The sequence below is a fragment of the Ptychodera flava genome, chromosome 14 (genome assembly GCF_041260155.1).
Source record: "Ptychodera flava strain L36383 chromosome 14, AS_Pfla_20210202, whole genome shotgun sequence".
Lineage (NCBI taxonomy): Eukaryota > Metazoa > Hemichordata > Enteropneusta > Ptychoderidae > Ptychodera > Ptychodera flava.
The window spans coordinates 39196430-39224350 of NC_091941.1; the positions used below are offsets into that span (position 1 = coordinate 39196430).

Consider the following 27921-nt stretch of genomic DNA (forward strand, 5'->3'; position numbering starts at 1 on the left):
GGCTGTATTTGATGGTATTGTCTACTACATTTTAGATCATCTGTAATGACTGTATGTACTACAACTGTCTTATTTTGACATAAAATACTGATCACTGTTCAGGATTCGAGTGCACTTGGGTACTTTTGTAAGTATACAATAATTACAGCTACATTAATTTTTTATCAACAATGTTCATAATCATAAATTTACTAACTGTTTACACTTTTAGTCATGACTAATAACGCCTTGTGCCCCTGTGGTTGGTGTACGTGTGAAGCAGCACAGTTCAGTGCTCCGGAGGCTTGCACTTTCACTATCACGTGAGGGCGCCCCGATTGAGTCTCATGACATTTCCAACATGGCGGAGATTCACATATTCTTGATCATCGAAACAGTGTTGCTATTTGGCGCGTCATTAACAGGCTTTATATCGGCTATTACGATAGGAATAACTAGGGTGAGTAAACCGGCTATATATAGTGCAAACATTGATCGTTGTGACTGTCATTTGATTTTCTCGAAGGAATCAGGCGATTTGTATGTAAAATCAGATTCACCTTCGAATACAATAGAGCCCTCTGTTAAAATGTGCACCGCCCACTGCACAAGTAACAGGCCCTAGTAAAGAGCTTTCTGTATTTGAAGTATTTTATCGTCGCGTCGTATAGCCTAATTGTCATCCAAGCTAATTGCAATTTTCTCCGTTTAACATCGCTCTGTTTATCAACATATTTATGAGCCTTCTTTAATAGAATTCAAGAAGTCGATAAGTCGTTGGCATGAAACACTTTACCTTCAGACGTTACCTTGGTGTGTGTGGATGGACTGTGCTTGACTGCAACACGGTGTGAAGGAAGACTCAAAATCTGGAAGGACAGGTCACGTACGAAAACGTCTTATAGGAATCCTACACATCCCTATAAGACGTTTAGGATCTAGGGATTCCTAAAGAACCGATTTCTGATACGATCTGTCATTCTTACAGTCTGACTGTCCTTTAGAACACTGTTGTGGAACCAATGTCTCTAGGATTGCTTGTTTTGGAAAAGCTCTATGAAGAAGGGTCACTTGGTTTGTAAGACTGCCTTACAAGATTACTAAAGGGATTGGAAATGCAGTCGTTTAGTTCATCATGATTTTTCTTTCAGGAAATCACAACACGCAACACGAAACGTTTTTTAGATACTCCATGGTGGTATTCTTTCAGTGAACCAAATATCAGTAGTAAAAACATACACATAGTTCACTAGTTCACAACCAAAAGAAAAGAGAAGTGAGACAATTCTTACTACTTTACAACACAGAATTTATTGCTGCATTGCAACATGCATTATACATGTGCAGCATGAAGAACTATCAATACATGACTAGAAATCTTGAAAAGCTGTGAGATTTTAAGTATGGATTTTCTGCACGGATGGGCTATTTTATATAATTTTTACAAGAGACACCTAATAGAAAGTGTACTAAGTTTGATAGGGAAGTCATTAACAGAATCAATAATCCCAGGAAGATCAATCAAGTAAATGTTAAATAAGGTAGGGCTTAAATTACAGCCCTGCTTAATCTGGATATTGAACATGAAGTTATCAGTAACTTGATAGTTCTAACACATTGACATATTTTATGCATAGACATTGATAACATGCAAAAATTTCAGTAGATACCATAAGCTTAGTTTATTCTACGATTAAGATGGAGCTGCATGTTGCCAGCACATATTTTTTGAAAGCAACATTTCTCATCAAAGATGACAAGGAAACCCCTCATACTATATATTTTCAAAATGCAGAGACTATTACATTTAGTATGGTAGAAGTAGTTTACTCTATGGAAGAAGTCGTTGTGTATTTGGGGTAAAAACCTCAATTTTGGTATTAATGATAAAAATTTAAGTAAAAAACTTGATACTGTTTTCTGAAATATAATATTTCATTTGAAAGAAGAGTATATGTAGGAAAAAAACTACTATTTTATTTTGCATTATCTATCCTCATTCTAAAATGGCTTGGGTTAAAAGACTGACAATCCAAAACATTGATTAAAATCATGATTAGCAAAATTAAAATGCCTCTTATTCAAAATGTAAGAACTTAATTGCCAAAAAAATTGTTGTTTTGTTATATAGTAGTTAAAGAACATAATGTGAAAATTTCAGAAAAATTGACACAGCCGGAATGGAGTGAAATTCTTTGGATCTCTTGAAATTCAGGGAAAATAAGAAGCAAGGAAATCAGGTGATTTGCATATATTTGCATAAATTAAAACTTTTGTATTACACAACTTACGACTGCTTGACAACCTAAAAGGTGAACCCAGCCAATATTCCAATCTTGGGTTAGCAAATTAATTAAATGAATTGAATGAATATTTGCAAAAAAGTGATTTTCGAGCAAAATACACTGTGATGGGCGTAGCGCCCCCTTGAGGGAGGATGTGAAAAGTCTAGCAATACAACTATTGATTGAAGTACCTCTATAATGTGAAGGATCATTTATCCCCTGATTTGTAAATTGGCAGTTTTCCATGAATTAAGAAATATAAGTCATGTGTACCCAGGATCCAATATGTCTAATATCACAATACCATTTATTTGTGACGAGGAATTAACACCATTAATCTTCAATCATTTTACCTGTCAACAGCCTTCATAAAATACAACAACTTGATATGTAGTCATTAATCCATTCCCATAGTCTTAACGTTATAAGTTCAAGTTAAACGCCACTTAAGGGTTTAGCACTCATACATAACATGTGACATTGTCCTGTCCATGGAAGAAACAGATCTGTCCTTTTCAACATTATTTGACAATCAGCAGAATAATTGTATGCTGAGTTTTACAACATAAAAGTACATTTTAGATCAAGATACATGAATACCAGTGAATATAACTGGCAAGAAGTACCGGTACACTCGCTGTTGTTCTTATGAAATGAAATGTCAATTTTTTCTTCTCCTTCATTTCTCTATGTGCCAAATGTTGATTTAACACACCAGGATGATTTTCATGGATGTCCACTGTACGGCAAACTTGAATGGAAGAATGCAACACATTTTGTGATTGAAAAGTTTGGTGCATCATCATCATGTAGCTTCTGTGTAGGTGTTCAGGTGATAGCTGCATTGTATGCCTTGGCATTTGCTATTTATCACATCTACGTTCTTGTGAAGAAGGAAAACAAGTAAGTTGTCTTTGTACCGTCCCTCTGAGTAAACATGACATGAGTTCTTATAGCAAATTAATGATCAGTTATTTGCAGTTGTATTTGTAAAAATATTTCAATTTACGGTGATTAATATGGAACACTTGTTAATTCCAAAATTGTTTCATCCTGATGTTTGGTTTATGATAATTGCTGTTATCCAGTCTTTTGTAAATTGTATGCTTAACCCTTTTCCTGCCAGACAGTATCACTTCCCCATCAGCCAACTCAGTGAAAAGCAGTGTTGAGCCAAACCATACATATTTCCACCCATTTGGCTTGGTCTGTTCCAACAGCTTTAGTCCATAAAAATCATGTTTACAGTATCTGTAATTTCAGGGGCCTTCAAATGTTCAATTTTTGTTTTTGCACCAAATGGGACATATTGTGCTTTGCTAGTAGTTTTAATGAACTTGACCTGATGGTGAAATATTAACTTGGCAGGAAAAGGGTTAATGAAAATCATAGGATAAAAGGAAAATAATTGTCAAAATAGTTTATTTAATACCTAAAAGTAATATAAAGTAACATCTAGAAAGTAGTATTATAAGCAGTTAATGAACCAGTGGCCCACTGTTTTATAGACAAACTCTTCTTTTGTCATAAAAAATACTATCTAATATTTTCTGGTGCATATACTGCTTTGTGCACAATGCCTCAGTGGTTGGTATGGAGGCTGGAAAATTACTGACAGTAAATCCCAAATAAATAGACTGAAAGATTCAGCCAAATGTGGGTACTTCAGCGCGGCACTCAGGTCAGATTTTATGGAGCATAGGAACACCTGTACATCAGGCTATACGTGTATCTTTCATTCTACCTAGATTTACTATCTCAGTGCCATACACTAATCATTCTACCTAGATTTACTATCTCAGTGCCATACACTAATCATTCTACCTAGATTTACTATCTCAGTGCCATACACTAATCATTCTACCTAGATTTACTATCTCAGTGCCATACACTAATAGCTACCTAGATTTACTATCTCAGTGCCATACACTAATAGCTACCTAGATTTACTATCTCAGTGCCATACACTAATAGCTACCTAGATTTACTATCTCAGTGCCATACACTAATAGCTACCTAGATTTACTATCTCAGTGCCATACACTAATCAGTCTACCTAGATTTACTATCTCAGTGCCATACACTAATAGCTTGAAAACATCTTTGTTTTTAGAAAGATAACATGAGAAAATGTCACATAGATGCGTGTCTTCCTTTTGCTGTGTTAGAATTTTCAAGATATCAGTTGTTAGGCCTAAAGTTAATATTTTTGTACAAACATTTACAGGAACATATGGATAATACCAAGCCTGTTGATCAATGCAGGTTTTACCATCGTGATCTTCATACAAGCTTGTGTAGTTAGCGTTGGATTCTTACAGTGGTGTAACAACATAGAAGATGGTGAGCTTGTCAAGCAGTAAGCATCACTTACATTCATCGTACCTATCACTAGTGTTTACTTTTAAAAGATCACCCTTACAATTCAGGGTTGTTGCCATAAATGACTCAAAAGAAAAAGACTTAAAGTGTATAATTTGAAGAAAAAATTGACCGAAAAAACTTTTGGAGTAAAATGTCCTAAATATGAATCGGTATTTAATTTTTCTACTTTTTCATGGACTTTATTTCTGAGCATAAATTATAAATCACAAGTTGATATGTCTGTCAATGTTCGTTGCTAAAGCAATCACATAAAACTCTTTGTATATTGGGCAATGAATAATTGGTAACCTTAAAACAGTCTGTTCCAGTGAGGAATATCCAGATTGGTACTGCAAGAAATCATTTTTCCTTCGGGATGAAAAAATTGATCAGATTGTTAAAACAAAAGCTGTTAAGATAGAAAGTTCAAGGCCAAACTTGGCTGGATCCCTTTCGAAGTTCATCCTAGTGTACCACAAACTGCATTTTACACATTGTCAATGATCACTGTCATCTTTTTACCTTCAACTAACAATGAAGAATTATTACAGACTATTACAAATCAAACTACTCAGGAACATACTTTGAAGGCAGTAATTCACTCAAATCACATTTTTGTAAAATTCTGCTACTGTCGTAGATTCTCTCAATCCTAAGAGAACTTAGCTAAGCTTGAAAGTTTGATAATGCGGATGGATGATTTTGTTGCTATGGGAATATTTCTGCTCTTCAAAAATGTGACCTCATCAATAAGGCACCAATGGAAACCTGTATTACCGGTACTCTCACTGGTATATAGCTTATTACAATCAAGAAAAGTATTGTAAATAATTTAATGCTAAGGTCAAAGTAAAAACTTCAAAGAAAGACTTTTCTGAACAAGATAAAACTCAAAGGAACCAAAACACAATCAGCTCAATGAGGAAAGTTACATTAAAATGAACCATGTAAACATTTTATTTACATTATATAAACTGAGAACTTACATTTACATTACACAAATTATTCCTCAATTCGAATTCGGTATAACCCATTTATTGCCTCAAAGTGAAATGTAGTGTTTACAAGACAATAATAAAGTATTTGACACTTTTGGTAAATATAGCTACATTTATTCCTACAAAATATGTTTACAAGCAACTAATAAACAGCATTACTGCAAAATGAATCATAATAATTTATTTAGCAAGTAATTTAGTATATTGTTGTTATTGTCATATTGTTACTTTGTAACTACTGTCATCTGATAAGGTATAAATTGATGTAATCTATTCTTTTGCTTTCATTATCAGCTGTAGGGATGGACAATCATTTAACTGGAATGCGTACAATCCAAGTCCTCGCATTGATGGCTCCTCTTTCTATGACAACTTGAAAACTGGAGAGGTAAGATTCCTTCCTCATCTACATTTTCCATAATCTTGCCTGCATACTTGCTGCAGTACTATCTCATTGTCAATGATGAATGTCACAAGTGATTGCAATTGCATTGTGATGTTAATCATTATGTTAATTTATAGTAAACATCAAAGTCACCTGACTTTCAAATTAGTTGTAATAGATATGCAGTAACATTAAAGTGTTTGGAGATAGTTGCAACATGGTTGGGTATGATGGTTGTAATGGCTATGCAGAGACACCTTAAACAGATGGGAGATAATTGTGTCAATGTAAATAGATAATGGCTGGGTAATTTTTTCTCATTCGCTGAGACCGAGCAAAACAGACAAATAGAGATACTTCAGATAATAAACTTTAATACTTTATTTTTGAACTATGGTATTCACAATTAGCATGTCTCATGTCGGTTTGTAATCTTTTATGATCATTATAACTGATCAAAAGCTGGGAATTTTCAGCATCCCCTGTGTGAATTGCTGTACAATTTTCATGAGCTGTGATGTCATATATGGTATTATTGTGTAATTCTTTACAGACAAAGCACATGCATGTGGATGTTCTGCATGTCAACCAATGCATCAAACTAACAAATTGAAAGGTTGTAAATTTCAACATTTAGGATATTAAAGTCATAACATCCTGGAAAGTGGATTATGCTTGAACTCATTAGATTTATTTTCTAGCTTGTGCATTACACTGTATAGCTTGAGTCCCCTATCCTAAAACATGATTTGACTTCATCAGTATATCATAGAGACTCAACAAAGGACTATGTGTCCCAGGACAGGTGACCATGTGCCCAATATCAGGAGGGCAAACGGTTGCCTCCAGGTGCATAATCCCTTGTTAGGGCTATAATGTTTTATTACATGCCTCTTCAACATAATTGTTATACCAAATTTTGTAATTTGATTTGCAAATGACAATCATACAATTGATTTCTTTGATAGTTGAAAATTAATAAAAAGTAAAATGAGTTTTTGTTTGTTAACAGAACATGAATATTTTTAAATCACTATTGTGCATTTTATCCTGTTTTTGTAAGTGTTGGATTCTTTGTGTCGGTTGTGTTTAATTTGATCATTTTAGAATCCCAAAGCTGCCGTCAACTTTAAAATAGTTAGGGGTCAGTTTTGGTCAAATGATGAGTATGCAGCCCACCATATCATCAACAAGTTACCATCAAGTCTTATAGGGTGTTTGACAATTGATATGTGAGGCATGTAATAAAAAAAACTATCATTTGTGAAAGTAGGTTTTGCAAACTGGATGGGTGCTAAGTAATTCTTTTAATATTAAGATAGCTCACAGTTTCCAAATTAACCAGAGATCATGAGATGGTACAAGATAAAACAATTTAGAACTTTCACCAAACAGTTAGCGTGTTATATCATCACAACATTAATGCTTTCCAAAATGGTTTAATTGTCTTGTACTACAAGGCCATGGTCACACATCAGTATTGACCCAGTACATCTCGAATATTTGCAATAAGCTGAGTTGTTCTTTTAATCTGTTTTTGAAACACAGTACAGTGGAAATATCTCTCAGCATCAGTGGATTCTACCTGATTGCTTGATTAGAAGGTGAATGCAGTGGCAGCTTTTGACGTATCACACTGTTTTGTCATTAGTTATTGTATGTGCTAAAATCATTGGCCCTCAATTTAATCTTCATTTCTTATAGACATAGTCATGAAAATACAAAGAAATTTAAGAATCAGTAAAACAAGTACATCAGCCACAGATCTATCCTAATCATTAGTGTTTACATTTTGCTTTGTTATCTCAAAACAATGTTATAAGACTTGTCTGACATGTATTTTTTTGAGTCCTCATTTCACTGTTTAGCCAAATTCTCATCTCATGATCTACTAAGCATCATTCAATTATAGGATAAATTTGCTAAGCATTAAATAAATGTAGTTGCCCAAATTATTTCATAAATCATCATGAAATTGTAACATTTTGAATATTTTCAAAGAAATGCTGTTAAAATCAAAGTATTTACAACATAATTCTGTCTCATATGTGGCCAATTAGTTCAGTGTGCATGTCTGATGAAACAGCCATTACATCTGGTGTCCATATTTCTTACCTTTCCTGTGCATCTCTTCAGAGTACATCATGGTTTGCTTTTCTCTTCTGGGCTGCATTGCTTGCCGTCAGCATCATCCGTCGTTTCCGTGACAACAGAATCCCTGAAGACCACACAGCTGAAGAGAGAAAACCTGTGTTAACACCTTCACCACCTGTGAAAACATGATTGGTCAAAGTTGATCAATGATTAACAAATTAGCAGTGAATCACTGTCAAATACAGATTATTCCTACTTGTAGATGGTCTGACCTACATATGTGCATTAGTGGCTGTCTCTTCCTAAAATGTTAGAGCATCTCCCATGAGTATTGTATTGAGTTGTGTATTAAGTTGTAAAGGGACAGAAATGTGAATTTCTTAATCATCATTGTAGTGAGGGTTGTTACTGTAGAATCATCACCACTGCTGCTGGTTGTGCAATTATTGATAGAGAGTTTGCCAAGCCTGCACTATGATGCTTCCAAGTTATCCGTTTCTGTACCTTTCACTTGCCAACTTCCATGTCCAAGCAAAGGTGTTTACTTTTTACTTTAATGTTGTTTGAACAATCCATGTCAGGAAGGTGTAGTGCAAGGAACAGTAAGAAGTATACACACTGGTAACAGGCAAAGAAAACTATTTCAAATTGTTAGTGTTTGCAGTCAACTAAAGCATCAATCACATTTTAAATGATAGTTTGCCACCATTGATAAATTCAGTAGGAAAACATATCCATTACAAAGTGTTTATGTATATGAAGAAAGGCTTTTGTTACCAGCTGTATACTCCATAATGTGATAAGACATTGCTGAACACAAGGTTAAAGGTACTTTTCTGATAGGGTGTATAATTTAAGACCGACTGTATACAATATAAATGCAAAGTGCTTTGTCACTGAGTTGTAGTTGTATAACTATTGTGTAATTTATTATTTGACAGTACTTTCTCAATGTGCTCTGACACCATTTACCATGATTTACATCTTCAGTTCTGTCAGGCACAAGGCATTTTTGAAAACTTTAAACTTGTCAGCCTTTTTCCAGTCCTGTTTGAATTTAATCCCATCTTCTCTGTAGTGTATCTAATCTCTTCTTGCATGCAAGAAACCTGAAGTGATTGTAATGAAATATAGTTAACATATCCATACCATGGTAATTTTTACCATACAATCAGGCAGGAATTAGCTGACACGTAACATAGATGACAACCGTAGAATACTTACAAAACTCAATCAAAATCTCCCTTGTAGGAGTCATTTCATAGATCTAGCAGCAAAACTTCCAAGAGTTAAGCAGAACTCCTTTGCTGTGTTAATTAACCTCATTGAAAGAGTGTCTCAGAGGACATAGCCAAACTTTATTGGAGAATCTAAACACATGAATGTCTCCCTCTTTTGACATCAATGTCGCCCTCACAGTCAGTAAGTTGCAAAACGGATCATCAAGGGCAGTGAAGAGACTTTTATCGTAGTTAAAAATGCATTTATAATGAGTTAAAGGGAATAATTACAAATTTGCAAGACTACAGGGGTATGCTTGGAAATTCTTCCTTACTGTCACCATTTAGGGTAACCTTGTTGACAAAACAGTTTTGTCTGAGTAAAGAATTTTATATGTAATGTACAAAGAATCTCGTCCAAATTATGACTGCATAAAATGAATTATGATAAGGCGCAAAGTGTTTGTAAATTTTGCAACATTTTAAATTTTAGTTACAATACTTGTTTTTATGTGGCAAAGAGTATGCCTGATACAGAATTGGTATGAGAGATACAGTACATAGTAGTAAATTTAAAATACAAATCACAGCCTTAGAGGGATTATTACAAAATGTATGGTTTCTTCCAACATAGATTACATCCTGGGTGTCTTTTCTGATCTTTGCTGCCTTGGTAGTTGTCATCATTGTCAAGTGTATGTTGGACAGAAGACGCCAACCCACCAAGCAATCATCCAGATTGTCTTCTGATAAGTCTGCAGTAATTGAGACTGAAGAGAAACCAGGTGTGATATAGGTGTTAATATGTAGATTCACTGGAACAACTCTGGTTGGCCAAGATATGTATTTTGGACAGTTTGACAAAACATAAAACCATGTTTATACCGAGTGTTTATATCATTGCATATTTCAGTTTGAATTTATCAGCTGGATTGTGGGCAAACCAAAATGGTATCCAAACCATTCAGTGAATGCAGTGGAAGTTTTTAATGTACATACTTTAATTGGTCAGATCTTACTCCAGATATGTTAGAACTTTTGATGTTAACCAGGCCCAGCCTCAGCATTGAAACCTGATATTGTGAAGTTCTCAATACTGTTCTATGAATGATATACAAAGAAGATCAAGGGCAATAAAGACACACCCATAGATATAAAATGATTTAAGGTCAAAGTTGACTGTCAGGAAAACGCACACTCCAAGCATTCACTATCATCAGATAATGGTATTATGGAGAACAATGCATTATTAGTAATCAAATGGGAACAATTGGTATCATTAATGACTTGTTTTATACAAGAAAATGAACTGTTTTTTCCATTTTTCTATGGAGGCTCAGTCATATTTCAATTTTGAATAACTTGTTGCAGACAATTTTTATAAATTTTAATTCAGAGTTATGGTAGCCTGCCCTTTAGTCAACATTTTCTTGCCTTTCATAAGAGAATTTATATTCAAAAGTATTAATGGACACATTTCTGTTGTTGTCATGGCAATAAGAAGTGAGACCAGAGCAATCTGGAGTAAACACATTGTTCATTGATCAATTCAGCTTTATGGCAACTTTGCCCACCCTACCTAACAAAATCTATCATGTCTAAGTTAATGTCAGCATGGCCAGTGTAAACTGTCCAATTTACATTTTGGAACCAGAATAAGCGGGAACAAGAGGAAAAATGGCTAATGTGAACAACAGTATAAGATAAAATGTAAAGTTTTTGTGTTTGTGTTTATTTTTAAGGAATGTATTAAAAAACTGAATTATCCAACTAACCCAGTAATACTGTTTTGGACTTCACTGAGTAATTTTCATGATTGCTTTTGATTCCTAATGTGAGGGCAAAAATTTCAAAATCACTAAACTTTCACTTTTATATGTACTGTAGATATATAATTATATTTGTGTACGGGCCAAAAATTTGAAGTGCATGATCAACTGTCACATGTACATGTGTGCATGACACTCAAAGAGATCATTTGCCTTCAGCTTAGTAGTCTCCTTAGAAGTGTGATAGCTGCTGGGTCTCCTTCATGTCACAGGTAGTTTCATTGGAGAAAAGACACACACACAAAAAGATTGTGTATCGTAGAAAATTCACATCATGGAAAGATTTGAAAACATGAAAAATGTGAAACCAAGACAGTTACAATCAGCCATTTCTGACAGGGTGTATTTATTTTAGGTAAACATTGGTGTTAAATAGAAAACCTGGGTGCGTCAGTCTACATGACAATCTAGCTGTTTTCAAATGTCATCACATGAGTGAATGAAGTGTGTAACTGTCATTTTGTCAAAATTCACTCTTCAGAGACTGACCTAGAATTTTGAATATTTGTTGGATAACATTTCACATTAAATGATACCGGTACTATAACAGAAGAAAGACTTCCTGGCAGATCAGTCAAACAAAGTAAAATTTGTAGATACAACCTTCTTGCTCTGATAATTTGTATTCATATTTCAGTTCTACTTCTAATTGTACCAGTCTTTGACAAAACATACTATGGTGTTCCTAACTTAAATAGTCGTCTAGATTACCCACTGATCTAGTTGCCGCCATATTTTGTATATTGTGTGTTTTGAGACTTACTGTAGGGTTTCTTGCTATTGTAGATATGTAGCAATGTAGCAGAGTGTCTGATGCTAGACTAGATTTTAATGTTTATTTTTGTAAACTATTCAGTAACAAGTTTCATTCGAGAAATTAACATGTTGTATTTTCTCAAGAAATTATTTTTTTGTATTTAAGCTAGGAAACTACTTTTGTGAAATTAACAACTCATATACTTGTTCATAGAATGTAAACTGTGGATGAATGTGAAAAAAGCATGATCTAGTACTATTACCTAGTGAGCTGTCAGTTATTTTGACCCTATCATCTGGTACTACATTTGGGCAATGTTGGGTGAATTGCTGTTCCATTAAGATTCTTGATCTGGCATTTTGATTTTTACAAACATAAAATTAATGGTAATTTAGATTTTTCCAGTCTAGGAATCTTGAATTGAATCAGCTTTTCTTGTGTAACTTATTTGCTAACAATGTAACAAATCCATTGATTTTGTTGACTCACTTTTGATCTCTTATACCTGTACGTGTCATATGTTTTAGCGCCATGTTTACCATTTATGTTAAACTGTTTTCCAAGGACTATCATATTTTTTTTCAATATCTGTACCCGTGTTTCAACCATGTCTATCAGTGTATACTTGTCATCTTCAAAAACGAGGTTTGATGCTTGACACATAAATATTTCTGTTCCAAATGCAGAAAAAAAGATTATTTACCAAATTTGCCTTGAAATAGGAATGTTTCTTCTGGCGACAGCAATTGATTGTTAAAGATGTACGATCGGAAAAAGTAAAAGTAATGTCAATTTTTCAAATGCGGATTTTTGAATACCTACATATGTGAATAGTCCAAAACTGAGAAAAAAAGATGGGGTCACCGCGCTTGTTTTTTTACAAAATCACATTAAAAATTCACGGTTTTTCACAAAATCACTAAAACTCAATAAAATAGGTCATCATTTTCATATTTATATCATGATTGCATTTTTCACTTTAACACTGTAAAAGATAAAGAAATTATAAACCTAAGCTACTTTGAAGATTTTACTTACATTGAAATTGAGTTTAAAAGTCATGATATTTATTTTTTAACCAAAATTGCAACAAATATGCCCAAATTTTAGGAATGGGAGAGGGTAATTTATTAATTATTGATAGTTTCTACTAATGTCAATTTTCTCAAACTTTGCTAAATAATAGCTCTTTTTGTGAATTTTTCAAAACCACATTTTGTTTAGTAGGTCACCGAGCTCGATTTTTCACAATTTTGCAAAATCTAACTAGGATTTACAGGTTCTGGCGATAAACCATGCTCTCCCGGGTTCGTCGCGCGGGGCGCTCTTCAAGTGCTGCTGACCCGCAGTGGCTACCTGCAGCATGCAGTGGCCTTGTCCAGGCATGGTCATGATTAAAGCCTACCTGTAAACTTTAATGAGAGGGAAATGACAGAACAAAGCAAAGACTTTTAGGTTCTTCTACTTTTTAGAGTCTATATATTAATACGAGATACAAAAAATCACGTAATATTTATTGCCGTGACGCTTATCGGTGGGGATTAGCCGATTAGGTTGACTTCGCTGCAGGCTAAGTTGTCACACACTATGTGGAGCCAGGAGCCGAGGCCGTGAACTTGGCGTTTCCCAATACACGATGACAATCGTAAAGGCAAGCCCGCAACTGACACAAGTGTCAAGATTTTCGGCTAGTACACTCAAATCGACAATGCGACAGCCATTCTTCCATTCTCCGGTAGGTCTAGGGCCTACTAGCGACACTATCATTAGGGTTATAACATAAACCACGACATCCTCTTGACTTGTATATCGAATCAGACGTCAAACTTCTGACTTACGCTCTACGGGCTACGGTCATGTTGCATTTTTTTATCTCTTTGCTGAATTCTCGTACCTTTCAGCATGTTTTGAGGGCACGCTGAACATTTTCTCGGCGCGATTTTCCTTTTTCTGCAGACGACATTTTGTACAACGCAAAAACGTTCGGAACGTCACTATGCGCGCGTGGTTACTATGGATACATTTCTGCGCGGAAATCGGCGCAGTACGCTTATATTTTTCCGATCGTAGATTGTTAAAGAATATTTGACTTTTATGAACTTGATATGAAAATGAGATGAAATTCTGCATGCTCATATCTTTTATGAAATGATTGTGAGTTAGTATTTAAATAATACTCTGTAATGACCAAATCTAATGGGTTGTTCACCTGTATCATGTAGGAAAATATTGACAACAAAATGGTTGAAGGTAGTAAGCAATAAGGAGACCACTTTGTACAGGGTTAATATTACAGTTTTCATTTTATCACATAGATGAACTTACAAAACAGGACTTTCCTATATTTACGCAAACTGTTTATAAGCTATAGAATTCATTCAGTACAATAAAGTGCACTTGTTTTGATTTCCAAGAAATGAAAGTCTCATGCAGTTCCTCTGTTCAGTTATGAGCAAAGATAATTCCCATTTACTCCTCTTCTCAAAGTACATGGTCATGTACCATTATTTGGCAGATACTTTGAGTTGAACCTAATATGGCTCAGAAATACAATACTGAAGAGTTCTCTTTGATAAAATGTTTATTTGGAAAATCTCCAGTCACCTACAAGACCATTGAAATAACCAGTCCAATTTGATTGGCTTGGTAACTTGATTCTTTAATGATTTGATGTGAGTTATAATGATAATCATGCTTTCTGCTGTTATCAAACCATGTGTATGAATTTTGTACCATTGTAGTTTCAACAAGCATTGTCTTTAGAAATCGTTGTAAATCAGCCATTTTATTCTTGAAACAGGCAACATTGTCTTGAATGCATGATAGCCAAATAAAATTACCTTTTTACATAAGCATATTTTGTGTTTATCTTTTCTGAAAGAGACAGAACAGCTTAAACCCATATTCCTGCGGATTTATGGCAATATCTCATATTATGTCATACCAGTATATTGATGGTGCAAATACGGCAATCAGATTGGTTGAGACATGAAGAGAACCATGGTATGTTCACAATATAGCACAGTTGGCACACATGTGAGCTCTCAGCAAGAGCAAAAATACTTTTTTGATGTTCCATGCCAGAAATTCAATAAACTGTTATGAGATAACACCCAGAAATGGTATACCGCTCAGTTTTGACCAGTTCACTTCACATATGCACTCACTTGTGCACATGTCATGAACTGGTCAAAATCTTGTGATATACTGTCGCTGTGTGTGCTTTGTTGCTTTAATAAATATAAGCAAGTGTCTTGGATGTGTATATAGAAAAGAAGTCAAATTTCTTCAAAAGATGGATGAGTAGAATATGTCAACACCTGAAGTACTATATTTCATGTGAAAAATGAATTTGAACATTTCTCCACAATTGGCCCTGGTTTGAATGTTTGCTACAGTTGGGCATTAAAAATAAAATGTAGAAAAGATGGATGGAAAATCGCAAAGTAAAACTCTTTTAAAAATATGTGAATAAAGTACCACAAAGCCATATCTAAAGTACTGCATTTCACATTTCACTGTCTTTTCTCTGACTGATGTGACAAGGCCAATGAGATGCCACTCAAATGGTTTTAGCTCATTGGTTGTATTGCAATAAAAATAGAATGTGCAGCAGCTCAGAAAGTTGAAGCTGATGGACTGTTTTCAAATTTCAATTCATTGATATCAATCATTCCAAAACAATGCATATCAGCAAAGAAAAGCAGCAATTGATCATTAATTTTTCATAAGTAATTTTCAAGGTTACTGAAGCATGTATAGTCTACTAATTCATTGCACTATCCCTGTCAAAAGTTGCATTTTATGGTACATGTCTAGAAAAAACAGCAAAAGTACATGTGAATTTGTCTTTTGAAGGTTTGTGTTCCAAACACTGTACGTAATCTTGGTCTGAAGATACTTGAGCAACAATCGTAAAATTGTAGTTCTTCCAGTGATTCCTGTCAGCCACTGATATATGTCAATCCTTTGCCTTTCTTTGAAAGTTGCGAAAAATATGTCCACCCACTGAATTATAATGCCCACTGCCCTCCAGTATCTATGGTTTGCCTTCTCACTCCAGACAAGAGTTCAAGCTCCCCACTGCCCTCTCACCACCACTGATAGTTCCCTTGTGCCCACCAGATGTACATATTTTCACATGTGCATTTCATTGTTGATACCCAAGTGTGCATTCATTCCATACCTGAATGCAAGTATGTTTTACATCCATTCAAACCTTGGAACATTGCTCCCCTCTAAGTTCGGTGCTTTATCTTATCTAAACTTCTATCAACTACAGTATTCCCTTTCATCTATTTCAGGTACCCACCGCCACAAGTTTTCCCTGGCCACAGTTAAAAATGACTTTTTCTCCCCTCCCATTGAATATTTGTAAATTTGCCCACTTGCTGAAAAACTGCGCTTGAACACCTTTTTGCACCTGGGTACAGTCCCATTCTCTCATTTGTACATACCATAGGAGACAGTATTTTAAGATGTCTCTGGGGAAATTAGTATGATTTGTTTTCAGTCAAAGATTTTTCCAATAAAACATATTTATTACCAGTTGTCTCTTGAACAGTTATCACAATAGTTGCAGCCCTTATATCCAGTATTTTGTTATATCCTTTTCTGCTCCACGCACACATGGCCACAGTCCCTCCATCACTGTGTCTGCACACAAGCATTGCCAAGTAAGAGGTTAATGTGTTGACAATATCAAGGATTATCCAGTAAATCATATCAATTTATCAACATCAAGGTGTGATACTCACTGGGCAAAAAGTATTCAGTATTTATTCAATTAGATTCAAACCTGCAATACTTACTCACATAGCAAAGAAATCAGCATCAAAACCACTTACTAGTTAATTCCTCACTTCAAGAATGGTAGTTCAATTACCAAGTTGTTGCAATGTTGACGGCAATCTGTCAATGCAGCCATTCAATGAAGCACATTCCTATACATACATGCGAGTACGCAGGCCAAACTCAATCAAACCAATGAATTCATCACGAAAATCAGCTTCAAATAAAGAAGGGCCAAATCTTCAACAACCAGAATACGTCCGTGAAGTAGGTGGAGACAGTAAACAGGTACACTACTCATTATTCACAAATTTCTGTTATTATAATCTTAAATTTCTGGAGCTATACATCAGCATCACTTTCTGAAGTAAATCAACATTTCATGCTCAAAGTGATTCTAAAAATTAAGTTTCATGCAGCTCTCTAAATTCTGCTTGATACAAAATTCATGCCCATCAGTCGTTTTTCTGTTTCACTTTTTAATTACATTTTTCTTTTCTATGGGAGAGACTGTTTGCCAACCATCAGTATCCACTCAGCACTTTTCTCACCCATTCTGGTTGACATACTCCTGGTGATTGTGAATGTATAATGTCATTATTTGCATAATGTACAGACTGACAGGTTTTTTAGGTGTCCTCAACTCTGATCTGGATGATAACAAAACTCTGCTATTTGCTGGAAAACAACTGACAAAGTGGAAACCATACAGTGTATATAGTGACAAATATTTCTGAATAGCAGGAACAGAACTATCAAGATTGTCCACCAGTAGTCACTAACATGGGATGAGTTGTATGTAAAATTCCTACTGATATGATACTTTTCCATCTTTTCACAGAAGAACACATGCTGGCATTAAGAGTGGAAAACACCAAACATGGGTTTCAGACATTTTTATCAGACACCACAGCCTGCCCATAGCAAGTTTTTAGTATGCCATGAATGCAAGTTTTTTTGGCCATGCGCACAGGGACTAAAAAAAAAGGAAAAAATTGTCCCAAAAATCAAAATAAGCAAATTCCAGCATGATTCTAACAAACCTTACTAAAGTCAATCCAAGAAACCTCAATACAGAGTTTCAAAGCAATTAGACAAGCCGTTTCACAGAAGATTTTTTAACAAAAAACATGAAAAATTGCCCCAAAAACATGTAAATTTTTTCACAATTTGAACAAATGTAACTATGGTCACCCCTAGCAATCTGCATTCCAAATGGACGAGCGGTTATAGAAAGAAAGATTTTTTATCAAAAATGGGAAAAATTTCCACAAAACATAAACATATGCGAATTCTGCCAAAATTTGAACAACTCTGACTTAGGTCATCCCTAAGAACCCGCATACTAAATTTCAAAGCAATGGAACGAGTGGTTTCTGGGAAGAATATAAATGTTGACGGATGACAATCGACAATCCACCTATCTGATATTGATAAGCTCCACATCAGTGACAGCAGAGCTAAAAAATAGTGGAGATGGAAAACAATGGTTATTCGATTTTTTTATTTTTCTCATACATAAACTTTATCTGCATATAATCAGTATTTCCTGTTGTGTGAAGTTCTATCAGGAAGATAAAATCAAAACAAATTTCTGTTCATAGATTTCTTGAATATTCATGTCATTATCATATCTTTCAACATTACTTGGATTAATGATGGTTACCAAGCCTATGGATTAATCCTCATAGACATCACAGATATATTTGTTGGAAGTATTTCCACATTTATATACAGAGTTTTTGTGATGGAACTTACGATGTAAAAATTATATTAGCAGTCAAAGATATATAACTTACAGTTAGAAGAGACAGAAGAGGATAATTTTATGTTGTAACATGTATTGGTACTTGTGTTCAATTGCTAAACAACATTTACTTCATTCAACAAAGCAGATAGTGTGTGGTCCTTAAACCAAAAAAAATACCGCAATGATGGTTGTATATGGAAAATTGGCATAAAAATACTTTTGATTTGAAAATTTTCAGGAATAAAATCAATTTAGATATCAAGACCAGATGTTCATATTGATCCATGCAATAGACATTGGATTACTCAGTATGGTTTGGTTACAATCACAAAAGATTTTTTCAAGGTCTGATGAAACGGAAATAGTAAAATGGATTGGAGAACTCGGCCTACGATGTCCCATTTCACAGGTACACAAGCGCAGAAAATGTGCACTACGAATTGAGAGAGAACATTGAAAATATATGAACATGAGGCTCTATTGTTTATGTCTGACACACTAAGATAAACAAGTAAAAAGTCATGTGAATGGTTTGCTGCTTCAGTGACGACAGTTTATTTCAATTTTATATTTTTTTGTGAAAGTTTCTGGAAACAAGATTTCAAACAAGTACAGGGTATGCTTGTCTAATCAATACCTGGTTTTAGTCACAGTACAGGTTATGTTAGTAAACTGATGGCAATTCAGATGAACACTATGCAGTCCTCTGAAAGCACTGCTGTTTGGAGATTGCCATAGATTGCTATAGCCTCAACAGCTTTCAGGCAGCAATAAATAAATGGACACCACTGATGACTGCACAGAGAAGTTTCCATGTCAAAATGCTGACAGTACTGAGAAATCACACATTTCCCTATCCAAACAAAATGACATTTCAACAAAAATTTGTACTTCACAGAATGTTTACATGGTTACCATACAGAGTAGGTAATATGGAGGGACATATCATCTGTGATAATGACTTCAGAATCCAAGATCTTCTCTGTCTTCTGTACAATCACACTGACGTTTGCTTGTAATCCTTTGTTGCTAAAATTTTCTTTCCACACATGGCACAGATCCCTAGGAAGGTCATGAAAAAGGAATAAGACTTATTATAGATTCTTTATGTCCATGCTATTGTCCTCATTACACATTTGACTTACAGGAGACAAATAGAATCCCACACCCCAATGGCCTAAGATGGAATGTCTCACAAGAGTTGGGGAATTTCTGTCTCACACAAGCTGGAGGTGAGAGTGCAATAGAAATTCCTCAACAAGTGTGAGATAAAATAGATTGATGCCCATGAAATGAATCATGATAATTATTCACCTACATATATTAAATGGTTCAAAAATCCAACCTCTTGATGTTTTTAGGTCCCAACTATGTTTTATTGCAAAGAAATATACATTGATTAAAATTCCTGCCATACACTATCACTTCATAAAAATTACTTTGTTCATGAAGGGAGGACCTGCAAAAAGACAATATGTATATAAGACACAGCAGGTATGGTGATTATACAGTGTAAAGACAATCAGAACATATCGATGGACACTAAAAGGGACTCAAAAACTTTAGTTTCTGAATTGTTTTGGTTTTCTCTGTAAAATTGCCAATGGCACCGACAGTCAACATTAAAAGAGTTGAAGTGTGTAGTGACTTACCCTTCTTGTATGCACAACCTTGACAATAGTGTGAGCCAACTTGATGTACTGATTGCTTGCAGATTCTACATGTGGCAAATTTCATATATGGTGTAAACCTGCATGAGGCAATGTAATTCATGATAAGTGAATTCTTCTGATTACAATGTACTAGCAGCAATTGATAATAATTCTTTCCCATTGCTGATATTCCGACATAATGTCATTAAGCTTATTTTACTAAATCTTTCAAACAGTCAGCTGTGCAGTGCAGTCTGTTTGAATGCCCCACATTGTGATAAAAATCAGTGTGAGCGCATTGTAAATTCCAAGTTGCATTATTGTGAACTGAATCAGAGTTGTTGATATCACTGAAGAAAGAGAGACAAAGCTACAATTCACTGTACCCTATACAATTATAACTTTGTTTCTCTCTCTCCAGTGATATCAACAACTTTAATAAATGTACATTACAAATCAAACTACACATGTAAAATCTTACCTTGCTTTCTTTGATGTTAGCAATTTATTTTCACCAACTTTTCTACCTCCACCTTCTGAAAAAAACCAGCCACTCTTTGTGAGTTCTCGCACAATTGAAATGTGCTCTATACCAGGAATGATAAAATTCTTCTGAAGATTCGATATGGTTCTACTGGAAACTTGGACACTTTGGTGACAGTGATACACAAATATATATACGGTCCTACTGGAAGTTTGGACACTTCAGTGACAGTGATACACAAACATACATATGGTCCTACTGGAAACTTGGACACTTTGGTGACAGTGATACACAAACATATATATGGTCCTACTGGAAACTTGGACACTTCTGTGACAGTGATACACAAACATACATATGGTCCTACTGGAAACTTGGACACTTCTGTGACAGTGATACACAAACATACATATGGTCCTACTAGAAACTTGGACACTTTGGTGACAGTGATACACAAACATACATATGGTCCTACTAGAAACTTGGACACTTTGGTGACAGTGATACACAAACATATATATGGTCCTACTGGAAACTTGGACACTTTGGTGACAGTGATACACAAACATATATATGGTCCTACTGGAAACTTGGACACTTTGGTGACAGTGATACACAAACATACATATGGTCCTACTGGAAACTTGGACACTTTGGTGACAGTGATACACAAACATATATATGGTCCTACTGGAAACTTGGACACTTCTGTGACAGTGATACACAAACATACATATGGTCCTACTGGAAACTTGGACACTTCTGTGACAATGATACACAAACATACATATGGTCCTACTAGAAACTTGGACACTTTGGTGACAGTGATACACAAACATATATTTGGTCCTACTGGAAACTTGGATACTTCAGTGACAGTACACAAACATATATATGGTCCTACTGGAAACTTGGACACTTCAGTGACAGTAATAGACAAACATATATATGGTCCTACTGGAAACTTGGACACTTCAGTGACAGTAATAGACAAACATATATATGGTCCTACTGGAAACTTGGACACTTCTGTGTCAGTGATACACATACATATATTTGGTCCTACTGGAAACTTAGACAAACATATTCATGTCAAGACAGGGAAGTCAAAGACATGTCTTTAAAATCACTTGTCGGAACCAAGATATATTCATAGCTACATACTTAAAGTTTCACAAAATTTTCCTCCTTGGAAACAACAGTTTGGTTGAAGCTATGGATTATAGTTGCCTTTTTTAACATTCAGGGCTAGGTCTGTATGGACTTGTACAAACTACATTTTTTTACACGTAATATATTTGTCACACTTAAAGTCTGGACAAAATACATTTTAAGATTGGGGCTACGTCCAGAGGGGCTTGCACAAACTACATTTTTTAAATCCAAGGTCTGTAGAAATACGTTTTAAAATCAGGGCTAGGTCTGTAGGGGCTTACATGAAATACATTTACATTTGATACAAATTTTACACTTTTTACATTTTTTACATTCAACCAAAATACATTTTAAGATTGGGCAAGGTCTGGAGGAACTTGCATGAAATACATTTTTTGCATTTCATTCAGTTTTTCATAGCCAGTAGGAGCAAGACTGTCAAAGATTTTTTATATTTTTTACCCGAACCCTAAATGCCCTCCCAACAAAGTCCCAATCATAAATTGTATTTGTTCAGACCTTAAATTTACAGTATTTTGTTCTTCCATCCAGCATTGTCAGATGGATTGAAATTACTGCCACTTATCTCCATTGGATTACCGCCATTCACTTTAATAGACACCTGCCACTAGGCTTTCCACTTTGATAGTATTAATGGTATAAATATTGTTTTTTTAAATGTTTTTTCTCATATTTGACAAGGCCCTCATTTCCTAATGTGACCTAAGAACTTTTAATTGACCCAATCCCAAACCATGCCCAACCATTTACAGAGTTTCATGTGGCTTTGAAAACCAAAGTGAACAAGCCGTATCAAGTAACACTGTCAAACACCATCTTGCCGTCCCTTTTGACTGATGTTCAGTGACACTTGTTGATTGGATCATGGATGCAATGTTCAAAATTACCAGCACTGCTTCTAATCCTTCTTTAAAAAAACGATCAATTTTTATGAAATATCCATAAAACATCATGGTTGGTCTCCCTTTCCTCAACGATGATGTACTCCATGGTTAATTGAACAGCAAATGACAAAAATTTGGTCAATTGTGAGTCAACTGTTCGAATGGTACCTTTCATGATACCTTTCATGATACCTTTCACAATTTGCTTTACTTAAAAGCTCAGACAGTCGGCAACTCGGAAATTATCAATTTACTCAAAAATGTAATCAAAATATGATTTTTTTTGTTACTTTTTGTTCTTTATAGGCAAAATTAGTTGCTCATGACATACAGTAAATGTACAGTGTGGTGACGCATCAGCTGTACTGAAGAAAATGTTGAAAAACTATAATCCACATACCTACTGTGTTGCGAGCCCCTGACTTCCATGGGTCTGGTGTAATCACTTTCCCAAGTTTCTTCTGGCCTGCAGATGAAATTGTGATATAATTACCAGATTTCAGCCATACTGCACATAAATACAGTTCTTTTGAATGACCCGACCAGAGCCCAAAAGGGGAGAGGGAACTGTCAAGCTACTACTTCCATGAAAAGACTTGGAGTCAGTGACAACACAATGTACGTGCTCCTCTGCTTTCGTACTAAATCAAGGAAGATATACATTTACGTCGGTTCCCAGACACTTCGCACCAAAACCACTTCGCACCATAACCATCTCGTCCCATACCATTTCGCACCAAAACCACTTCGCACCAAAACAACCTCGTACCAAAACCTCTTCGCCCCAAAAATCACGTCGCCCAAAACCATTGCGCAACCCGAAAAAAAACACGATTTATCGGTAACCGTTAAAAGCTGAAAATAACCAACCGCTGCCAGTGAAGTTTTAATCACCTTTCTACCATCCCAGGACTGAAATCTTGAAATTGTACACATTTCGAGAAAATGACATCGCATCATGCAATACCGCGCACGGCACCTGAAATGTACCATTTAGTAGTTTGTGTGTTTCTTTTTTCTAATGGTTTCATGGAAGAATAAATGGTTCGTGGTAGCCAAGTTGCAGGTAAAAACAACGTTATGATACATCGTGACATCGATGTTTTAGTACGAGTTGACGGAACTATACGGTAAGCGAAGTGGTTTTAGTACGAGGTGGTACTTGGGGCGAAGTGGCGTTGGACGAGGTAGTACTTGGGACGAGTGTTTTGGTGCGAGGTGGTTTTGGTGCGAAATGGTTTTGGACGAAGTTGTGTGGGGCGAAGTGGTTTTGGTGCGAAAGGTTGTCTGGACCCCATTTACGTCCATGCATAGACTCTCGAGAAATTCGAGAGTCTATGGTCCATGGTAGTTTTATGGTACTATCATCAAATCACCTGAGTTACAAACTTAACAGGAAGTAAAATCTATCCTACCACTACTTACACTTCTCACAAACCATACCGATATTTCGAATAGGCAAGCAATCGGACCTAAAAAGAAAGGAAACGAGGATATATCACTAATCCCGGATTGAACAGTGGAGAATACCCTACGAAGCCGGACGATCCTGTCATCCAAACAAAAAATCGGGGTTAAAGGTCAAAGAACAGAGGGTACAGATGTCCTCTGTCCATACGTATTTTTGTATGAAAAAAAGATAGCGTCTTTATTTATTTACAATGTCATATTTTTTTCTTCTGTTTTCGTTGATGTAAATTTTTCCATACTATAATTCATTACATCTTGTATGCTGGCTCATAAATTTGGATTTATAAAATTATTTCGTTTTCAATTATATTACCTTTCAACGAGGATGCTGTGCCCCTGACTCTCAGCATAAATATCCCGCATGTACAGCAGATTCATTGCTGGGAATGTAGGAAGAAGCTCTATCACTGTCTACGAGCACAACACCGAAGGAAAAAGGAGAAAGAGGTCACAATCGCCTTCGTACATTTACGCGTATTCATCTCGTCGCTCTTGTAAGGTTTGTTCGCCAAAGCTACGTTCGCGATCGCATGGACGCTGTGTGGTCTCTGCATTGTTCTCTAAAAATGCGCCGCAATCAAGTCTCCGAAATAGGCCAAATGGCGCCGTGCCGCTTTCACTATGCTATCACTTCCGAATGACATATGTACCACTTCCGTACGTTCAGTCCGTTGCATTGCGTCTCTTACAAGCCTTTTCAAATCCATTGAACGAACGTCAAAGCACCCGTCATCGTCTACGGTTCTATCGCCGACATTTTAGTTCATGAGTATACGACGCCATCTTCAACGCGGCATCAATCATTGTGAAAGTAACATACATGTACATTTGTATTCAGTATCTGAGTATGCTATGATTCGTATGGACTATGATCATTAGGTAGAAACTAAATCATTCAAAATTCTCTCTTTCATGCTGTACGTACCAGTGCATCGTATGTCCAGGTAGACCTAACGTAAATTCCCTGTGGAAAAATAGGGCGTGTTCAGTCTACGGTACGCTATAATACGCTATAATACTATGTTCCACATTATGTTGGTAATAAGGCCATGTAGGTACCCGTAGCCGTCAACTGTCCAGTCTCATAGAGCGCACTATCCAACCCCAATGTTGACTTCAGCATTCGTCGCGGTTTTGGTTCAAGCGTGGAGCAAGTGAATCACCAGTTCATCAGTGTAAGACAAAGTGTTATGCGCTGCGCTTGTATTTTCATTTCTCTCCGTTCTTTCTGCACAGGATTCTACTTTTCCCGTTGTCAACATGGTTGCAAGTCGCATATATGTCGGAGATCTTCGACCTGAGGTTCGCAAAGAAGATTTAGAAAGAGAATTCAGCAAGTGTGGACGAGTAATTGACATATGGATCGCAAGGAACCCCCCAGGTTTCGCTTTCCTCGAATTTGACAACCCGAAGGATGCTGATAGCGCTGTTCGATCTCTCGATGGCAAAACAGTCTGTGGTTCACGCGTGAGAGTGGAGTTGTCCCGTGGAAGAGGGCGTGGTGGTGGTAGTGGTGGTCGTGACCGTAGTTCTAGGGGGGATAGGGGGCCACCAATGAGGGGATATGGTGGGCCACCATCACGAGGACCACTGCCACCTCCACCAGGAGGATATCGTGACTATCCTTCCGACTACAGTCGCTTTGAATCACGGTATGACGAACCACGATCTCGTTGGTCCGACAGTTATGGCAGTAGTTGGGGATCACGATCATCACCTCCAACAGGATATCGCAGTAGATCGCCAGTTCGACGAAGGTAGAGCTTTAAACAATATCATGGTTGAGGAAGTTTATACAACAAGACATCATCAATGTAACCGCTGATATAAGGTTGCAGCATGTCAACCACACTAAATGTCAACAGAGCAGAACTAAACAAAAAAGTATACAAATGTGGTCATACGCGCCTTAAAAATGCATCTTGAAATTCATGTAAGATTTTCACACCGGTTATGTCAATGGGCAGTCACTTGTAAATCGGCCGCTGTTTCAGATACTGTCAACACTCGCCATTGGCATTACAAGTTCCGCATTTACTTTGCAATTCGCTGTATACGACAGAATTTCGCTGCAGATTGTGTACGCAATGTCTGTACCAGTCTCTTCTGATGACAAAATCCAGCAACCCCTCTACTGCCAATTAATATGTAAAGTGTTGGTAATTCAGAAAAGCCTCCTGACTTCATTGCACCGTAACTGATCACGAGATATGCTACTAAATATCCTAATGTTGCCCAATTGTGGCGATCTATTAGCATATTTTCATGTGCCCTTCTATTTTGCGGATACATCAGTTTGTCTGAATATAAAAAAGCTACCTCAACTAACGCAAAGGCAGACTTCAGTTTCCTCATTTCGTAAGTACGCAACGCTTCGTGGTATTGTGAATGGAATTGGGTATTCCATCTCGCGTCGCAAGTTGTCTCTGCGAGTGTCAGTTTGTGTAGCTGACTTGTGATGTATCCATGGGTTGCTGGCTGTTTACACTTCTAAACTTGCAATTTACAGTTAGTATCCTATACTATTTTGCAAATTGGTTTTTCAAAATATTCAAGTATTAAATTCTTTTCGTTCTGTTGAGAAGATGGTGCATAAACTTCATTCTTCTTTATATGTGAGCCAAAGGCAAACACTAGATTCAAAATTTAAAGGTAGAAGAATAATGTATTCTTTGGTTTTTCTGACTGATGAAGGTCTTCATTGTCGTGTACAGAGACCACTCCAAGTATTAAGTTTGTCAGTTGGATAAGTTGTCAAGCTATGCATAACAGATTTGGAGAATAATTACAATGGAACTTCATTGTCTTTAAGTGGACTGCCCAAGAAATGTTCCAGCTTTTTGTTTAGAGGAGAATATGCTAATGACATTTTAACTTCTTGAAATAGGTCTCCACCTCCACCGCCTCCAAGGAGTAGGGATTATCCCAGAGAATATAGAGATTACCAGGACTATAGCCGAGATTATCCTCCACCCCCATCTCGGTAAGAACTTTCACCTGTCAACTATTTTGTGTCTTTTTGCGTGATAGACTTCATCTGGTACAGAACACTGACAGCATTATTGCTTTCAATCTGCTTTCCTTGGTATAAGCAATGTAGTATAACTTCCCAAGACCTAGAGAAATGCTCTTCTCTTTCAGTATCCATTCTCATCAGAAATACCATACACTCTGCTTTACCAACAGGTACGGATCTTCACGGTATGACCGACCACCACTTCCTCCAAGTTCATATGAGAGAATGCCATATGACAGAGCTCCATATGACAGACCACCCTATGACAGACCACCAAGGTCACCACCAAGGCGATGAAGATTACATGTATGAAAGACAACAGTTCAGCAGAATCGTGTAGTGAATATATATTTTGCTAGTCACATACATATATACACTCCTGTTTGCTGGACCAAACCTAGTGTTGCTTTTTTTGTATGTGTCAGTTTTCTTCCTTCCACTGAGAGAATGATATGAATATGATAGCCATGACAGCCATAAATTGTACTAATTCTAGCTGCTTTGGATAACTAACTGACTGGTTGCTATTTAAGCTTCTTTTTTTAAAAAATGAATCCAGTTTTTATTGATGTAATTGCAGACTGAAAAATGATCCTGACTTTATCACTGTGCTTACTACAATGCTTATGTTGAAGTCAAACTGTCATTACAAGTTTGTAAAAGGAAAGAGTACAAAATAATATTTCGCAGTGAATCCTTCACATAGTTCCTTCATGTACCAAGTATTTGTAAAGTTGTGTAATAAATGGACTTTTCTTGTACATTTTATGTGCCTAAGCAGATTTTG

General features: G+C 36.1%; 3 protein-coding genes across 5 annotated transcripts; 2 read left to right on the plus strand and 1 right to left on the minus strand.

Moving 5' to 3' along the window:
• Nucleotides 1-292: 292 nt before the first annotated feature.
• LOC139150441 (transmembrane protein 179-like) lies at nucleotides 293-14763 on the plus strand. The gene is made up of 5 exons (XM_070722818.1): nucleotides 293-439; nucleotides 2983-3167; nucleotides 4492-4623; nucleotides 5921-6014; nucleotides 8148-14763. Exons 1-5 carry the CDS (start codon nucleotides 341-343, stop codon nucleotides 8292-8294), a joined length of 657 nt encoding a protein of 218 aa, XP_070578919.1. The 5' UTR covers nucleotides 293-340; the 3' UTR covers nucleotides 8295-14763.
• Nucleotides 14764-18189: 3426 nt separating this feature from the next.
• On the minus strand, nucleotides 18190-24238 carry LOC139150443 (cysteine-rich PDZ-binding protein-like). Its single transcript, XM_070722820.1, has 5 exons — nucleotides 24074-24238; nucleotides 23049-23114; nucleotides 20586-20640; nucleotides 20105-20202; nucleotides 18190-19514 (listed from the first exon to the last, which is right to left on the minus strand). The coding sequence occupies exons 1-5, from the start codon at nucleotides 24087-24089 to the stop codon at nucleotides 19450-19452; spliced, it is 300 nt and encodes a 99-aa protein (XP_070578921.1). The 5' UTR covers nucleotides 24090-24238; the 3' UTR covers nucleotides 18190-19449.
• A 202-nt stretch (nucleotides 24239-24440) lies between these two features.
• LOC139150440 (probable splicing factor, arginine/serine-rich 6) lies at nucleotides 24441-27895 on the plus strand. 3 transcript variants are annotated; one of them, XM_070722814.1, is made up of 4 exons: nucleotides 24441-24617; nucleotides 25355-25875; nucleotides 27006-27101; nucleotides 27305-27895. In XM_070722814.1, exons 1-4 carry the CDS (start codon nucleotides 24480-24482, stop codon nucleotides 27429-27431), a joined length of 882 nt encoding a protein of 293 aa, XP_070578915.1. In that variant the 5' UTR covers nucleotides 24441-24479; the 3' UTR covers nucleotides 27432-27895. The 3 variants fall into 3 exon arrangements, with proteins under 3 accessions (XP_070578915.1, XP_070578918.1, XP_070578916.1); XM_070722817.1 differs by having other exon boundaries at nucleotides 24445-24565; XM_070722815.1 differs by having other exon boundaries at nucleotides 24449-24612.
• The last annotated feature ends 26 nt before the right edge of the window (nucleotides 27896-27921 follow it).

Coding starts and splice junctions, on each gene's coding strand:
- LOC139150443 (XM_070722820.1), bottom strand. Junction 20,203..20,585: donor CTAACATCAAAGAAAGCAAG/GTAAGATTTTAC, acceptor TGCCTCATGCAG/GTTTACACCATATATGAAAT. Junction 19,515..20,104: donor AGGTTGTGCATACAAGAAGG/GTAAGTCACTAC, acceptor TGACCTTCCTAG/GGATCTGTGCCATGTGTGGA.
- LOC139150440 (XM_070722814.1), top strand. CDS start 24,480: ATGTACAGCAGATTCATTGCTGGGAATGTAGGAAGAAGCTCTATCACT. Junction 24,618..25,354: donor CATCTCGTCGCTCTTGTAAG/GTTTGTTCGCCA, acceptor CTTTCTGCACAG/GATTCTACTTTTCCCGTTGT. Junction 27,102..27,304: donor TATCCTCCACCCCCATCTCG/GTAAGAACTTTC, acceptor CTTTACCAACAG/GTACGGATCTTCACGGTATG.
- LOC139150441 (XM_070722818.1), top strand. CDS start 341: ATGGCGGAGATTCACATATTCTTGATCATCGAAACAGTGTTGCTATTT. Junction 440..2,982: donor TTACGATAGGAATAACTAGG/GTGAGTAAACCG, acceptor TTAACACACCAG/GATGATTTTCATGGATGTCC. Junction 3,168..4,491: donor CTTGTGAAGAAGGAAAACAA/GTAAGTTGTCTT, acceptor AAACATTTACAG/GAACATATGGATAATACCAA.